The sequence below is a fragment of the Rattus norvegicus genome, chromosome 8 (genome assembly GCF_021556685.1).
Source record: "Rattus norvegicus strain SHRSP/BbbUtx chromosome 8, alternate assembly SHRSP_T2T, whole genome shotgun sequence".
Lineage (NCBI taxonomy): Eukaryota > Metazoa > Chordata > Mammalia > Rodentia > Muridae > Rattus > Rattus norvegicus.
The window spans coordinates 27,281,011-27,299,311 of record NC_141541.1 but is presented as its reverse complement, the minus strand read 5'-3'; the positions used below and the strand labels follow the sequence as shown (position 1 = coordinate 27,299,311).

General features: G+C 44.0%; 1 protein-coding gene across 34 annotated transcripts in view; it reads right to left on the bottom strand.

Moving 5' to 3' along the window:
- The window catches only part of Bbs9 (Bardet-Biedl syndrome 9), a 423,050-nt gene that overhangs the window by 386,631 nt on the left and 18,118 nt on the right, over positions 1-18,301 (bottom strand). For 24 of the 34 annotated variants that reach the window (XM_087561778.1, XM_087561774.1, XM_087561760.1 and 21 more), the window contains one exon: positions 4,997-5,147. In XM_087561778.1, the coding sequence (XP_087417904.1) occupies positions 4,997-5,147 (151 nt within the window). Of the gene's footprint in view, positions 1-4,996; positions 5,148-6,557; positions 6,672-18,301 lie in introns of all 34 variants that reach the window. The other 10 variants (XM_087561752.1, XM_087561747.1, XM_087561745.1 and 7 more) reach the window with 1 other exon arrangement.

Below are 18,301 nucleotides of genomic sequence, written 5' to 3'. Positions count from 1 at the left end.
ACTGAAGTAACTGACTCCTATGAGCTGCGATGTGGGTGCTAGGAATCTCTGGACTAGGAACCAGTGTCTTAACCACTGACCCATCTCTCCACCCTGTGAATTTAGTTAAATTAAACATAATTACATTATTCTGTCCTCTCTTTTCCTCACTCCAACCCCTCCTGTGTTCTCCCCTACTGCCTTCTCAAATAACCTGGCTCTTTTCTTTGATATTGTGGCATGGGGTTGGGGAAGGGAGATGGACAAACTATTTAACCATTTAGGACACTAGCCCATGGGGTGCCTGATTCTCCTTCTCTGGGCCATCACTGCCTGCTCATAGTTCTTTATGTATAGGAGGGACTTTCTCCCCTACACACTAGCATGCATAGTGACACTGTCATTGTTCAGTGTTGGGCACAAAGGTTCTTGTGCTCACAGATAAGCACTAGGAGAACCCAGAATGTTAAACACCCAGGGTTGTCTCTTCAAAGATGGATGGATGGATGGATGGATGGATGGATGGATGGATGGATGGATGGCTTTTTGAAATTAGCATGTAGTGGTTGTATCAACAGCGGGCTTCGTTGTGCTGTTCCCGGGATGTGTATCAGGCACCCTGCTGACCTCCCCTCCTCTGCTCCTATCTCTCCCTGTTGATCCCATTTCTAGTCATAACTCTCTATTAAATTTTGGAGTTTTCCTTGTCTTGTTTTCCTTTGTTTAGAGGTTTTGAGAAGGGTATCTCCATGTAGTCCAGGCTGGCCCCAAACTCATAGTAGATTTGCTTCAACCGTTCCATGCTGGGATTATGGGTGGCATCAACATACTCAGATCACAGTATTTTTAAAGACCAAAAAAATGCAGATTTTCTGGATGTCCTGGCTACTTTTCTGTTGCCATGATAAAATGCCATGACCAAAAGCCATGTAAGGAAGTGGCACACAGTTCCAGGGGGATAAGTGTTTGCAATGGTGGGGAAAGTGTGGCAGAGAGAGCAGGAATCAGAGATGTAGAAGAGTGTGAGCTATAACTCTCAGAGGCCGCCCCCAGTGAGCTTCCTCCAGGATGGCTCTACATCTCAAAGTTCCACAACTTCCCCAGACAGCACCCCCACCTGGGCCTCAGATGCTCCCACAGAGGACATTGCTCACTCAAAGCACAACAGTGGGCAAGATGACACACTCCGGTAATCCAAGAACTGAAGAGGCTGAGGCAGGGGGATTGCAAGTTATAAGCCAACTCCAGCTTGAACTATATCAAAAACAATTAATTAAATTAACAAAGAAAGGAAGAAGAAGAAGGGCAGAAAGGAAAAACATTTCATTTTAAGAAAATTAAATTCATGCATATCAGTAAGCTAAGGTGAGAGGAACACAAATGTGAGATCAAACAACTTATCTAGAAAATTCCAACCCAGGATAGCTAAAGCTATCCTCAACAATAAAAGGAATTCAGGGGGAATCACTATCCCTGAACTCAAGCAGTATTACAGAGCAATAGTGATAAAAACTGCATGGTATTGGTACAGAGACAGACAGATAGACCAATGGAATAGAATTGAAGACCCAGAAATGAACCCACACACCTATGGTCACTTGATTTTTGACAAAGGAGCCAAAACCATCCAATGGAAAAAAGATAGCATTTTCAGCAAATGGTGCTGGTTCAACTGGAGGGCAACATGTAGAAGAATGCAGATCGATCCATCCTTATCACCCTGTACAAAGCTTAAGTCCAAGTGGATCAAGGACCTCCACATCAAACCAGACACACTCAAACTAATAGAAGAAAAACTAGGGAAGCATCTGGAACACATGGGCACTGGAAAAAATTTCCTGAACAAAACACCAATGGCTTATGCTCTAAGATCAAGCATCGACAAATGGGATCTCATAAAACTGCAAAGCTTCTGTAAGGCAAAGGACACTGTGGTTAGGACAAAACGGCAACCAACAGATTGGGAAAAGATCTTTACCAATCCTATAACAGATAGAGGCCTTATATCCAAAATATACAAAGAACTCAAGAAGTTAGACCGCAGGGAAACAAATAACCCTATTAAAAAATGGGGTTCAGAGCTAAACAAAGAATTCACAGCTGAGGAATGCCGAATGGCTGAGAAACACCTAAAGAAATGTTCAACATCTTTAGTCATAAGGGAAATGCAAATCAAAACAACCCTGAGATTTCACCTCACACCAGTGAGAATGGCTAAGATCAAAAACTCAGGTGACAGCAGATGCTGGCGAGGATGTGGAGAAAGAGGAACACTCCTCCATTGTTGGTGGGATTGCAGACTGGTAAAACCATTCTGGAAATCAGTCTGGAGGTTCCTCAGAAAATTGGACATTGAACTGCCTGAGGATCCAGCTATACCTCTCTTGGGCATATACCCAAAAGATGCCTCAACATATAAAAGAGACACGTGCTCCACTATGTTCATCGCAGCCTTATTTATAATAGCCAGAAACTGGAAAGAACCCAGATGCCCTTCAACAGAGGAATGGATACAGAAAATGTGGTACATCTACACAATGGAATATTACTCAGCTATCAAAAACAACGAGTTTATGAAATTCGTAGGCAAATGGTTGGAACTGGAAAATATCATCCTGAGTGAGCTAACCCAATCACAAAAAGACATACATGGTATGCACTCATTGATAAGTGGCTATTAGCCCAAATGCTTGAATTACCCTAGATCCCTAGAACAAACGAAACTCAAGACGGATGATCAAAATGTGAATGCTTCACTCCTTCTTTAAATGAGGAAAAAGAATACCCTTGGCAGGGAAGGGAGAGGCAAAGATTAAAACAGAGACTGAAGGAACACCCATTCAGAGCCTGCCCCATATGTGGCCCATACATATACAGCCACCCAATTAGACAAGATGGATGAAGCAAAGAAGTGCAGACCGACAGGAGCCGGATGTAGATCGCTCCTGAGAGACACAGCCAGAATACAGCAAATACAGAGGCGAATGCCAGCAGCAAACCACTGAACTGAGAATAGGTCCCCCGTTGAAGGAATCAGAGAAAGAACTGGAAGAGCTTGAAGGTGCTCGAGACCCCAAAAGTACAACAATGTCAAGCAACCAGAGCTTCCAGGGACTAAGCCACTACCTAAAGACTATACATGGACTGACCCTGGACTCTGACCCCATAGGTAGCAATGAATATCCTAGTAAGTGCACCAGTGGAAGGGGAAGCCCTGGGTCCTGCTAAGACTGAACCCCCAGTGAACTAGACTATGGGGGGAGGGTGGCAATGGGGGGAGGTTTGGGAGGGGAACACCCATAAGGAAGGGGAGGGGGGAGGGTGATGTTTGTCCGGAAACCGGGAAAGGGAATAACACTTGAAATGTATATAAGAAATACTCAAGTTAATAAAAAAAAATAAAAAAAATAAAAAAAAAAGAAAGTACAGAAGCTCAAACAAGGAAGAAAAAAAAAAGAAAAAAAAGAAAATTCCAGGTGGGGTGCATAATAAAATCCTGCCAAGAAAGAAAAAGAAGAGAAAAACAGAAAGAAACAAACAAACAAGAGGTGGTTTGATTATGCTTGACCCAGGGGGTGGCACTATCAGGAGGTGTGGCTTTGTTGCAGTCGGTGTTGGAGGAAATGTGTCACTGTGGGCGTGGGCTTTGAGACCTTCCTCCTAGCTGCCTGAAAGCCAATCTGTTTGCCTTCAGATGAAGATGTAGGACTCTCAGCTCCACCTGCACCATGCCTGCCTGGATGCTGCCATGTTCCCACCTTGATAATGGACGGAACCTCTGAACCCATAGCCAGCCCCAATTAAAAGTCACCCTTATAAAAGTTGCCTTGGTCGTGGAGTCTGTTCACAGCAGTAAAACCCTAAGACAGACAGACTGACTAAGAAAGAGGGAGGGAAGGAGGGATGGAAAAAAGGAAAAAGAGAAGGAAAGAAAAAGGAAAGGAAAGGGAAGGGAAGGGAAGGGAAGGGAAGGGAAGGGAAGGGAAGGGAAGGGAAGGGAAGGGAAGGGAGACAGAAATCCAGAAATAGGCAACCAGGATAGAAGGAAGTTCTTGAAGAAAGGGAGGGAGGAAGGGAAAGACAGGGTGGGGAGATACAGAGATAAGGAAGGGTGGCAGAGAAGGAAGAAAAAGAAGAAGAGAAGAAGAGCAGGAAGAAGAGGAGGGGAAAGCACTTTTTTTGTTTTTTATTTTTTGTATTTTTTTTTCTTATAAACAAAGTACCCGGTAGCTGTCTTCAGACACCGGAAGAGGGCATCGGATCCCATTACAGATGGTTGTGAGCCACCGTGTGGTTGCTGGGAATTGAACTCAAGACCTCTGGAAGAGGAGTCAGTGCTCTTAACAGCTGAACCATCTCTCTGGTCCAGAAAGTACTTTGAAACAGATTTCTTTTAGGACAGAACCTTTCTATTTGAATCTTTCTGTAGTTATTAAACAGATATTTACCTGACACCGGTGAAGTGTTCTTTAATAATATTTGCTTTTTCTTTATTTGGCTTTGTTTATAAGTTTATCTCTTTGTCCTGGTGCTGTACTATGTCTAATATCCAAGTCCCATTACCATAAACATGTTCTCAGTATTGAAGTGAGCTTGCTGAGCAATCCTAAGGATCACTGTTCAGACCCCAGCACCCTTACAGCACGTGAGGCATGAGTCCCCACACTCCTGTGACCCAGCTCCAGTGAGGGCAGAAACAGGAGGTCTGGATACCTAGACAAGCAATTGCAAGCCCCGGGTTCAGGTTCACTCTCTCCAAGGAGAAGGAGGCAGAGAGCATGCACTGCACGTATGTACACGTACTCACACACACGGACACAAACACACATAAACCCCTAGATTAGCACATCCTAAATGCACATGTTTCCACATGTTTAAGCATGAAGTCTGCCTGCATGACATACCTCTATAGCATACATAGCTCATGGAATATTTTTTAAATCCATGAAAGCGTCACTGTAAGGGACAGGTCTAATCCCCAAGAAGGAAACTCCCACAAACAATGGGCTCTACTCACGAGACAAACTTCCCAACTTCCACTTGCAGCACTGGGTCCCGCAGATGCACTTCTAGAAGTAAATCTTCAGCCTGAGGCCCACCTCCGGTTTTTACAGGATGGGGATTGAAGATTCTCAGGTAGCCCATGAAGCTGCCCACAATGATTTTATCTGTAAACAGATTTTGAAAACACAGAGTAAGAAACAGGCAAAGATCATTGATCAAAGATCTTTCTGAAGACTGAAGGAGTCAGAATACTCAAACACAAAAGTCACCGTTTCAGGGATGGGGATTTAGCTCAGTGGTAGAGCGCTTGCCTAGCAATCGCAAGGCCCTGGGTTCGGTCCCCAGCTCCGAAAAAAAAGAGAAAAAAAAAAAAAAAAAAGAGAGAGAGAGAGAAAAAGTCACCGTTTCAACAGATGATGTGATTAAGGTTATCCTACCTGAGTCACACATTCCCTCTCAAAGAACAGCTCTACGCCACTAAAGTCAAGGAAACTAGTAAGTTAGAGCATGGTTTTCTTAAGATCAACTGGTATTCATCATAATTTAGCTCAGCAAAAGCAAGTCACTGTCTCAAGACTGGTAAAGATTACCATCCGGTTCTGTCCTGGAATGTTAAGTCTGTACTGATTGTGAATGTTGAAGGCGCTCTGAGTGGGATGTTGGGGTCTCACTGGAGTGCCCCATAACAGTGAGCGGTGTGGATACAACAGGGTGAAGGAAAGGATGTGTGCAGGAATTTAAACTATGTCTCTCAAAATGGCATGTTCAAAGCCTTGCTCCAGGTGTGTGCTCTAGTTTGGAAATAGTCTTTGCAGATAGAACCAAGTTTAAAAGACAATGTGACTGTCCTTTAGGGGAAAAGGCAAGGGGAGTCCAAATGGCAAATTATGATACAAGCAGACAAGGTGAGATGGCACAGGCATTGAATCCTAACACCAAGGAAGCTGCCTTAGGTACTTCTCTAAGGCCTCTGACCAGGGAAGCTTATAAAAGTAAACATTTGATAAAGAGACTTATGGACACGAAGTCATGACCTCCATGGCAGCGCGCATGGCAGAAGGCAGGCAGGCATGGCACTGGAGTGGTAACCAAGTACTTTCTTACATACTCTCCCAAAAGCAGGAGGGAGAGGGAGAGAGAGACAGAGACAGAGAGAAAGAGAGAGAGAGAGAGAGAGAGAGAGAGAGAGAGAGAGAGAGACAGAGACAGAGGCAGAGAGAGAGACAGAGACAGAGACAGAGAGACAGACAGAGAGAGCTGGAATGACACAGAGACACACTCCCCCCCTATGGGAGCCATTCTCATTTAAAACTACCACAGAGGCTGAGGGAAGACAAAGAACTAGAAGCCATCTTGAGCTATCCTGTGAGCTCAAGTCCAGCCTAAGCTAGTGAAGGTAAGCCAAGGTTGGAAGACGTCCAGGTGACAATACTGGCAAAAATTGGAAGGACACATCTACAAATCAGAGTGTCTGGAATTACTGGAAATTAGAAGAAACAGAGAAGGATCTTAGAAGCTTGAGGAACCCTAGAAATGGTTGCTAAAGAAATGGCTCGGAAGTTAAGAGCACTTACTACTCTTGCATAGGAAATGCTGGGTCCAGTTCGCCGCACTTACATGATGGCTCAAAAACCACCAGCAACTCCGGTCCTGGTTATCTGATGCCCTCTTCTGGTCACCATGGAGTACTACATAAGATGGCACACATAAGACACCAACACATACTGTACACATTAAATAAATTAATTAAATGAGTTAAGTAATAAAAAATTAACTCTGTAAAAATAATATTAGAAGAGACAAAGAAATGCTAGAAACCTGAGAAATAGCAGGGTCCTGACAGCACCTTGCTTCCCAGAGCTTAGCATCTATAACAGACAGCATGTGTAGCTGCCATTTTAAGCCACTGAAGTATTGGTCACTGTAATGATACTGAGAAACAAATCTCCACTCACTCAGGAGGAGGTCTCCATTTGCTTACTCAGAGCTTACTGTGCCAGGCCATAGACTAAACAGTTCCCACAGACTAAGTCCTCAGCATCACTCTCCAGGAAAGGCAGCCCCATGGGGATTCCGACCCTAAGGAGACATAAAGCCACCAGGACTCCAAAGAACTGGACATGAGGAAGTAGAAGCAGAAACCACAGAGGATCGCACTCCCCCGTGGCTGGCTCAGCCTGCCTTCTTACACAGCCCACAGCCACCTGCCCTGGGATGGCCCCGCCCACAGAACGCTGGGGCCTCTAACACCAATCATTAATCAAGAAAATGCCCCAGATATGCATCCCAGGCCACTCTGGCAGAGGCAACTCCTGAACCGAGAGTCTCTCACTCGAGGTGACTGTGGTTTGTATCAAGTTGACAGAAACTAATCAGCACATGCCCATTGCCCATAACATTCCGGTGCAATAGACATCTGCCACCACTGGCCACCCAGACAGAAAGGAGAAATGAGGATGTATGTAAGCCAGCTTTTTCTACAGACGCTGGATAATTTAAAATACAGCCACGGCACATTTAAAGATCAAAAGTCATCTTGGAATAAAGAATAAGACTCGGGGTCTCTGACTCTGCAGAAAGAGTTAACATTTACAGCAGTGGAACTTAACACTGAGAATCGAATTCAAAGATAATTTCTTTGGCTCTTAAACTGTAGTGACATGTAAGTTGACAACTCTTGGATCTCTTAGGTAAAAGTGATGATACTAATCAGAAAGGGTTCATAACAGTTGCTAGGAATCAGGAAAGCTCATTCCTTACCGAGCTCCTTTGCGTGCTATCACGCCTTAGACTCCATCACACCCCATCACACCTCACTAAATAACCACGGTTTGATTTCAATAAAGCCCTTCGAAGATCAGGGGTGGAGGGCTAGGGAGACAGCTCAGCCGTTAGAGTGCTTGTCACTTTTCTGGAGGACCTGGGTTCTATTCCCGCCTCCACCTGGTGGCTCTAAATCTTCTGTAGCTCTAGTTCCAGGGGATCTGAGTCCTGTGCTCTTTTCTGGCCCTGAGGGGACCAGGCTCACACATGGTACACAGACATACATGAAGGCAAAATAAAATAAAATAATTTTTAAAAATCAGAGTCCATGAGAATGGCCAAGTCCACAGTTAATAGCCCACGCTCAGAAGCAAATTGTAAACATATGATTTTTAAAATGCCTGACTATCGCAATAACCAGACCTCAGATAGAAGTTTTACTCACGCAGCACCCCACGAGCAAACTTGAGCCTCGGGACCACAGGTAAGACCAACTTTTCTGCTGCAAGAGACCTGCCTGGTGAACTCGGGACACACAGAGGCAAAATTCCTCTAGGACCGGGCACTTCCTGTGTTTACCGGAAGTCCCACACCCTCGGATCCCGGCCCGCAGCAGCTCTCTGCTCCAAGACCCCGTGGGAGAGAGACCCAACCGCCTGATCACGTGGGCACTCCTGAGGCTGCAGAGTGGAAGAGACCACCAACACTGCCCACCCCTGCCCACATCCCTGGCCCAAGAGGAAACTGTATACAGCCTCTGGGATCCCGTGGGGGAGGGCCCAGGAGCGGCAGGACCCCTGCCTGAGACACCACCGGAACCTGAAGGAAACAGACCGGATAAACAGTTCTCTGCACCCAAATCCCGTGGGAGGGAGAGCTGAACCTTCAGAGAGGCAGACAAGCCTGGGAAACCAGAAGAGACTGTACTCTGCACACATCTCGGACACCAGAGGAAAACACCAAACGCCATCTGGAACCCTGGTGCACGGAGGCTCCCGGAAAGGGCGGCGCAGTTTTCCTGGTTGCTGCCGCCGCGGAGAGGTCGTAGGCAGCACCCCGCGAGCGAACTTCAGCGTTGGGACCACAGGTAAGACCAACTTTTCTGCTGCAAGTGACCTGCCTGGTGAACACCAGACACAGGCCCACAGGAACAGCTGAAGACCTGTAGATAGGAAAAACTACACGCCCGAAAGCAGAACACTCGGTCTCCATAACTGGCTGAAAGAAAACAGGAAAACAGGTCTACAGCACTCCTGACACACAGGCTTATAGGACAGTCTAGCCACTGTCAGAAATAGCAGAACAAAGGAACACTAGAGATAATCTGATGGCGAGAGGCAAGTGCAGGAACCCAAGCAACAGAAACCAAGACTACATGGCACCATCGGAGCCCAATTCTCCCATCAAAACAAACATGGAATATCCAAACACACCAGAAAAGCAAGATCTAGTTTCAAAATCATATTTGATCATGATGCTGGAGGACTTCAAGAAAGATGTGAAGAACTCCCTTAGAGAACAAGTAGAAGCCTACAGAGAGGAATCGCAAAAATCCCTGAAAGAATTCCAGGAAATCATAATTAAACAAGTAGAAGCCCATAGAGAGGAGTCACAAAAATCCCTGAAAGAATTTCAGGAAATCATAAATAAACAAGTAGAAGCCCATAGAGAGTAGTCACAAAAATCCCTGAAAGAATTCCAGGAAAACACAATCAAACAGTTGAAGGAATTAAAAATGGAAATAGAAGCAATCAAGAAAGAACACATGGAAACAACCCTGGATATAGAAAACCAAAAGAAGAGACAAGGAGCTGTAGATATGAGCTTCACCAACAGAATACAAGAGATGGAAGAGAGAATCTCAGGAGCAGAAGATTCCATAGAAATCATTGACTCAACTGTCAAAGATAATGTAAAGCGGAAAAAACTACTGGTCCAAAACATACAGGAAATCCAGGACTCAATGAGAAGATAAAACCTAAGGATAATAGGTATAGAAGAGAGTGAAGACTCCCAGCTCAAAGGACCAGTAAATATCTTCAACAAAATCACAGAAGAAAACTTCCCTAACCTAAAAAAAGAGATACCCATAGGCATACAAGAAGCCTACAGAATTCCAAATAGATTGGACCAGAAAAGAAACACCTCCTGTCACATAATAGTCAAAACACCAAACGCACAAAATAAAGAAAGAATATTAAAAGCAGTAAGGGAAAAAGGTCAAGTAACATATAAAGGCAGACCTATCAGAATTACACCAGACTTTTCGCCAGAAACTATGAAGGCCAGAAGATCCTGGACAGATGTCATACAGACCCTAAGAGAACACAAATGCCAGCCCAGGTTACTGTATCCTGCAAAACTCTCAATTAACATAGATGGAGAAACCAAGATATTCCATGACAAAACCAAATTTACACAATATCTTTCTACAAATCCAGCACTACAAAGGATAATAAATGGTAAAGCCCAACATAAGGAGGCAAGCTATACCCTAGAAGAAGCAAGAAACTAATCTTCTTGGCAACAAAACAAAGAGAAGAAAAGCACACAAACATAACCTCACATCCAAATATGAATATAACAGGAAGCAATAATCACTATTCCTTAATATCTCTCAACATCAATGGCCTCAACTCCCCAATAAAAAGACATAGATTAACAAACTGGATACGCAACGAGGACCCTGCATTCTGCTGCCTACAGGAAACACACCTCAGAGACAAAGACAGACACTACCTCAGAGTGAAAGGCCGGAAAACAACTTTCCAAGCAAATGGTCAGAAGAAGCAAGCTGGAGTAGCCATTCTAATATCAAATAAAATCAATTTTCAACTAAAATTCATCAAAAAAGATAAGGAAGGACACTTCATATTCATCAAAGGAAAAATCCACCAAGATGAACTCTCAATCCTAAATATCTATGCCCCAAATACAAGGGCACCTACATACGTAAAAGAAACCTTACTAAAGCGCAAAACACACATTGCACCTCACACAATAATAGTGGGAGATTTCAACACCCCACTCTCATGAATGGACAGATCATGGAAACAGAAATTAAACAGAGACGTAGACAGACTAAGAGAAGTCATGAGCCAAATGGACTTAACAGATATTTATAGAACATTCTATCCTAAAGCAAAAGGATATACCTTCTTCTCAGCTCCTCATGGTACTTTCTCCAAAATTGACCATATAATTGGTCAAAAAACGGGCCTCAACAGGTACAGAAAGATAGAAATAATCCCATGCGTGCTATCGGACCACCACGGCCTAAAACTGGTCTTCAATATCAATAAGGGAAGAATGCCCACATATACGTGGAAATTGAACAGTGCTCTACCCAATGATAACCTGGTCAAGGAAGAAATAAAGAAAGAAATTAAAGACTTTTTAGAATTTAATGAAAATGAAGGTACAACATACCCAAACTTATGGGACACAATGAAAGCTGTGCTAAGAGGAAAACTCATAGCGCTGAGTGCCTGCAGAAAGAAACAGGAAAGAGCATATGTCAGCAGCTTGACAGCACACCTAAAATCTCTAGAACAAAAAGAAGCAAATACACCCAGGAGGAGTAGAAGGCAGGAAATAATCAAACTCAGAGCTGAAATCAACCAAGTAGAAACAAAAAGGACCATAGAAAGAATCAACACAACCAAAGAAAATCAACAAGATAGATAAACCCTTAGCCAGACTAACGAGAGGACACAGAGAGTGTATCCAAATTAACAAAATCAGAAACGAAAAGGGAGACATAACTACAGATTCAGAGGAAATTCAAAAAATCATCAGATCTTACTATAAAAGCCTATATTCAACAAAACTTGAAAATCTGCAGGAAATGGACAATTTCCTAGACAGATACCAGTTACCGAAGTTAAATGAGGAACAGATAAACCAGTTAAACAACCCCATAACTCCTAAGGAAATAGAAGCAGTCATTAAAGGTCTCCCAACCAAAAAGAGCCCAGGTCCAGACGGGTTTAGTGCAGAATTCTATCAGATCTTCATAGAAGACCTCATACCAATATTATCCAAAATATTCCACAAAATTGAAACAGATGGATCACTACCGAATACCTTCTACGAAGCCACAATTACTCTTATACCTAAACCACACAAAGACCCAACAAAGAAAGAGAACTTCAGACCAATTTCCCTTATGAATATCGATGCAAAAATACTCAACAAAATTCTGGCAAACCGAATCCAAGAGCACATCAAAACAATCATCCACCATGACCAAGTAGGCTTCATCCCAGGCATGCAGGGATGGTTTAATATACGGAAAACCATCAACGTGATCCATTATATAAACAAACTGAAAGAACAAAACCACATGATCATTTCATTAGATGCTGAGAAAGCATTTGACAAAATTCAACACCCCTTCATGATAAAAGTAAGTCCTGGAAAGAATAGGAATTCAAGGCCCATACCAAAACATAGTAAAAGCCATATACAGCAAACCAGTTGCTAACAGTAAACTAAATGGAGAGAAACTTGAAGCAATCCCACTAAAATCAGGGACTAGACAAGGCTTCCCACTCTCTCCCTACTTATTCAATATAGTTCTTGAAGTTCTAGCCAGAGCAATCAGACAACAAAAGGAGGTCAAGAGGATACAGATCGGAAAAGAAGAAGTCAAAATATCACTATTTACAGATGATATGATAGTATATTTAAGTGATCCCAAAAGTTCCACCAGGGAACTACTAAAGCTGATAAGCAACTTCAGCAAAGTGGCTGGGTATAAAATTAACTCAAATAAATCAGTAGCCTTCCTCTACACAAAAGAGAAACAAGCCGAGAAAGAAATTAGGGAAACGATGCCCTTCATAATAGTCCCAAATAACATAAAATACCTCAGTGTGACTTTAACCAAGCAAGTAAAAGATTTGTACAATAAGAACTTCAAGACTCTGAAGAAAGAAATTGAAGAAGACCTCAGAAGATGGAAAGATCTCCCATGCTCATGGATTGGCAGGATTAATATAGTAAAAATGGCCATTTTACCAAAAGCGATCTACAGATTCAATGCAATCCCCATCAAAATACCAATCCAATTCTTCAAAGAGTTAGACAGAACAATTTGCAAATTCATCTGGAATAACAAAAAACCCAGGATAGCTAAAACTATCCTCAACAATAAAAGGAATTCAGGGGGAATCACTATCCCTGAACTCAAGCAGTATTACAGAGCAATAGTGATAAAAACTGCATGGTATTGGTACAGAGACAGACAGATAGACCAATGGAACAGAATTGAAGACCCAGAAATGAACCCACACACCTATGGGCACTTGATTTTTGACAAAAGAGCCAAAACCATCAAATGGAAAAAAGATAGCATTTTCAGCAAATGGTGCTGGTTCAACTGGAGGTCAACATGTAGAAGAATGCAGATCGATCCAGGCTTATCACCCTGTACAAAGCTTAAGTCCAAGTGGATCAAGGACCTCCACATCAAACCAGATACACTCAAACTACTAGAAGAAAAACTAGGGAAGCATCTGGAACACATGGGCACTGGAGAAAATTTCCTGAACAAAACACCAATGGCTTATGCTCTAAGATCAAGCATCGACAAATGGGATCTCATAAAACTGCAAAGCTTCTGTAAGGCAAAGGACACTGTGGTTAGGACAAAACGGCAACCAACAGATTGGGAAAAGATCTTTACCAATCCTACAACAGATAGAGGTCTTATATCCAAAATACACAAAGAACTCAAGAAGTTAGACTGCAGGGAGACAAATAACCCTATTAAAAAATGGGGTTCAGAGCTAAACAAAGAATTCACAGCTGAGGAATGCCGAATGGCTGAGAAACACCTAAAGAAATGTTCAACATCTTTAGTCATAAGGGAAATGCAAATCAAAACAACCCTGAGATTTCACCTCACACCAGTGAGAATGGCTAAGATCAAAAACTCAGGTGACAGCAGATGCTGGCGAGGATGTGGAGAAAGAGGAACACTCCTCCATTGTTGGTGGGATTGCAGACTGGTACAACCATTCTGGAAATCAGTCTGGAGGTTCCTCAGAAAATTGGACATTGAACTGCCTGAGGATCCAGCTATACCTCTCTTGGGCATATACCCAAAAGATGCCCCAACATATAAAAAAGACTCCACTATGTTCATCGCAGCCTTATTTATAATAGCCAGAAGCTGGAAAGAACCCAGATGCCCTTCAACAGAGGAATGGATACAGAAAATGTGGTACATCTACACAATGGAATATTACTCAGCTATCAAAAACAATGACTTTATGAAATTCGTAGGCAAATGGTCGGAACTGGAAAATATCATCCTGAGTGAGGTAACCCAATCACAGAAAAACACACATGGTATGCACTCATTGATAAGTGGATATTAGCCCAAATGCTTGAATTACCCTAGATGCCTAGAACAAATGAAACTCAAGACGGATGATCAAAATGTGAATGCTTCACTCCTTCTTTAAAAGGGAAACAAGAATACCCTTGGCAGGGAATAGAGAGGCAAAGATTAAAACAGACACAGAAGGAACACCCATTCAGAGCCTGCCCCACATGTGGCCCATACATATACAGCCACCCAATTAGACAAGATGGATGAAGCAAAGAAGTGCAGACTGACAGGAGCCGGATGTAGATCTCTCCCGAGAGACACAGCCAGAATACAGCAAACACAGAGGCATATGCCAGCAGCAAACCACTGAACTGAGAATAGGATCCCCGTTGAAGGAATCAGAGAAAGACCTGGAAGAGCTTGAAGGGGCTCGAGACCCCAAAAGTACAACAATGCCAAGCAACCAGAGCTTCCAGGGACTAAGCCACTACCTAAAGACTATACATGGACTGACCCTGGACTCTGACCTCATAGGTAGCAATGAATATCCTAGTAAGAGCACCAGTGGAAGGGGAAGCCCTGGGTCCTGCTAAGACTGAACCCCAGTGAACTAGATTGTTGGGGGGAGGGCGGCAATGGGAGGAGGATGGGGACGGGAACACCTATAAAGAAGGGGAGGTGGAGGGGGATGTTTGCCCGGAAACCGGGAAAGGGAATAACACTCGAAATGTATATAAGAAATACTCAAGTTAATAAAAAAAAAAAAATAGGGGTTGGGGATTTAGCTCAGTGGTAGAGCGCTTGCCTAGGAAGCGCAAGGCCCTCGGTTCGGTCCCCAGCTCCGAAAAAAAAAAAAGAACCAAAAAAAAAAAAAAAAATAGCCTAAAAAAAAAAGAAGTTTTACTCACAGATTTCGAGCTATGACAAATTCATTCATTCATTCACTCATTCACTCATTCAAATGAGGTGTCCTGGATAACATTAAATGAGAAGCCATTAAGACCACTTCGGGGGGCTGGAGACTGCTCTTCCAGAGGTCATGAGTTCAATTCCCAGCAACCACATGGTGGCTCACAACCATCTGTAAAGAGATCTGATGCCCTCTTCTGGTGTATCTGAAGACAGCTACAGTGTACTTATATATAATAAATAAATAAATCTTTTAAAAAAAAGACCACTTCTGTCTTCTTCTCCCCACTTCCCTGAGTAATAGTTTAAAGAAAGCATTTAAATGTGTTTATCATATTAAGGCCTTTCCCCTCACTTATAAACATTTCAGGTCAGTGGAGAAACAGACACCACAAGCTGCTAGACAGTCACAACTTCTTGCCCATTGTCACACATAAGTCAGAATGAGTCACATGACCAATGTCAGTCTGTCTACTGGATTATCATTGCTACCACACCCCATACACCTAATAGGAACTTTTTTAACTCTATGGATGTTTTGCCTTCATGCCTGCCTGTGTGCCATATGTGTGCCTGGTGCCCACAGAGGCCAGAAGACAGCATCAAATTTTCTGGAATTGAAGTTACAGACAATTGGGAGCTCCCAGATGGATGCTGGGAATTGAAACCTGTCCTCCGGAACAGCATTGTATATTAGTCACCTGATGTAACCGTCATCTCCAAAGCTTACCCTGCCCATCTGCTAACCTAGGCCTCTTGCTGGAAGCTTCTAGCCTCCATACAATCAAACCTAGGCCGAGAATGTTTTCTGCCTCTGAGACTTGCTACTGAATAAGTTCACCCCTTCCTAGTTCTTTCTGATCCCTGGCTGGCTGGTTCAACTCAGCTGTTTTGGCTCAAACTCCACTCCAAGATGACTGATTCAAACTGGCTTCTCTCAGTTTCTCAGTGAATTGCTCTGCTTGGCGTCAAACTAACTTTAGCAATCTGTTATAATCTTCTGGCTCCTTCTCACTCTCTGCCACTTTCTGTCTTCACCTGTGTCTAACATTTTCTATAAAACTCTCCCGGTAAAACTGCCCTTTCTCTCCCTCCACTCCCCCCCCCACCTCTCCCTCTCCCTCTCCCTCTCCCTCTCCCTCTCCCTCTCCCTCTCCCTCTCCCTCTCCCCATCCCCCCAACATCTCTTACATAGCTTCCCTTTCCTCTGTCTTCTCATGAGAGTTGGGCATATCCTATTCTGTCAAATCTTTCTCCGAATCGTCACCTTTTTCTGCCACTCTATTAGACATCACTTTCAAACACTGCTGCTTCCTTCTACAAACTAACTTTCCTTCACTGTGTTGGATTAGAGGTGTAGACTAAGAGCATGTCTATATTCCAGACAGAGGAATCAAGGGTGTGTACTGTACCAAGGGATGCGCCCCACGCCACAACTAGAAACAGGTTTTCCCCAGGAAAGAGCATAGTCTCTGGGTTGGCAGTGAGATCAGACACCTGCAATGGCTCTTAGCCACTGCGTCATCTCTCCTGCCCCAATACAGACTGTCCTAGGAGTCCTCTCAACCACACTGGTGGTTTGAATGAGAACGGCCCCCATAGGCTCATGGAGGAGAGATGGCCTTACGGGAGAAAGTATGACACTGGAGATGGTCTTTGAGGTTTCGAAAGCCTAACCCAGGCCCAGGCCTTCCTCCTCCCACTGCCTGAGGATCCCACTGGGAACTCATTTCCCCAGTACCAGTCTACCTACATGCCGCCATGCTTCCCGCCATGGTGATAATGGTCTAACCCACTGAAACCGTAAACAAGCCCCAACTAAATGCTTTCTTTTCTAAGAGTTGCCATGGTCATGGTGTCTCTTCACAGCAATAAAACATTAAGACAGGGACTTACACAGATGCACTTGGAAAGAGCAAATATCAAAGCTCTGCATGAGTCCTGAATACTTGCTTTGAATTACGTTAATTCCAGGGGTCAGAAAGATGGCGGCCCAAGGGTGAGCTGGTGAGGCAGCTGTCTCTAAGGAGGACTGATGAAGGGACTTGTGGAGATGGGACCAAATACAAGGATGAAAAGGCTGGTTGGATTTAAACAGGGATGGGAACATTCTGCCACATCTCGACTTTGTCACAGTGGGGGAAACGTCTAAGCTACGCACTGTCCTCCATCTTTCTTTTGCTTTTTATAGCAGGTTTCTGTACAGAGCCATAGTCTGTTCGCCACCCCTCTGTCACCCCGCACTCCCTAGAGGTGAGTGCACACCCACCCTCAGTGAGAACAGCTCTGGGCTGGGGACATCTCCAGCTGTTACTGCTCACAGAGGAGTCCAGCCTGGCTCCCAGCCCCTGGTGGCTCCCAGCCAAGACCCTGAAATCTCACGGCAGAAGATCCAACTCCTGGACTCTGCAGCCACCTGCACTCTCACACAGATGGACACATGAGGGTTTCTGAAGTAATTTTAAAAATCTTTTTTTTTTTTTGCAAAGAACACAATTGACCCACTTGTTTCTAAATGATTGAGAACCTTTCATTCCTCTTGTCATTAAAAACTCTGCCTCTAAGCTGGGGTGTAGCTTACTTAGTAAAGTGCTTGCCTAACATGGGCCTCTATGGGTTCCATCCCAAGCATCGTGTAAAAGTGGCATGTACTGGTCATCCCAATCCTGGGGAGCTGGTGACAGAAGGATCAGAACTTCAGGGCTGTGCTCAGCCTCAGTGAGGTGAAGAAGAGTCCGGGCTACATGAGACCCTTCATAAACAAATAAGCCTACCTTGCGTTCCGGGAACCAGCCTCTGTTTCCTCTGACTCTCTGGAAGACCTCTCGAAATCTCTCTCTGACTACTTCCCAAACCTCCCTGTTCACGACTTGCAATCTCCAAGTTATAGACGGCTACCTCCTTCCCTCTCACTGCACCGTCTCCCCCTGTGGGTTTTCACTAGAACTCTAAGCACTTACTTCCAAACCTCTACCTATATTCTGACTACGAGATACAGTCATCCTAAAGACCACATCACGAACTGTTTACATCAGCCCTCACTCCTCAGATCCCTCGGATCAGCAGTAACTGCTCAGCCTTAGGGTGCAGCTTCCAAGCACTCACAATGCAGATACCTGAGCCTGCACCCCAGGCATCCCCAGAGAACAGTGCCACAGGCTCTCATGTCTAGAACTGGCACCTTCATGTGCACTAGTCACTCCAGGACCCTGCAGGACAGCTATCAGCCCTGGGAAATGACGATCATTGGCTTTGTCTATTTGGCAGTCATAGATGTAATGATTTTATATAGCACAGGTTAGGAAT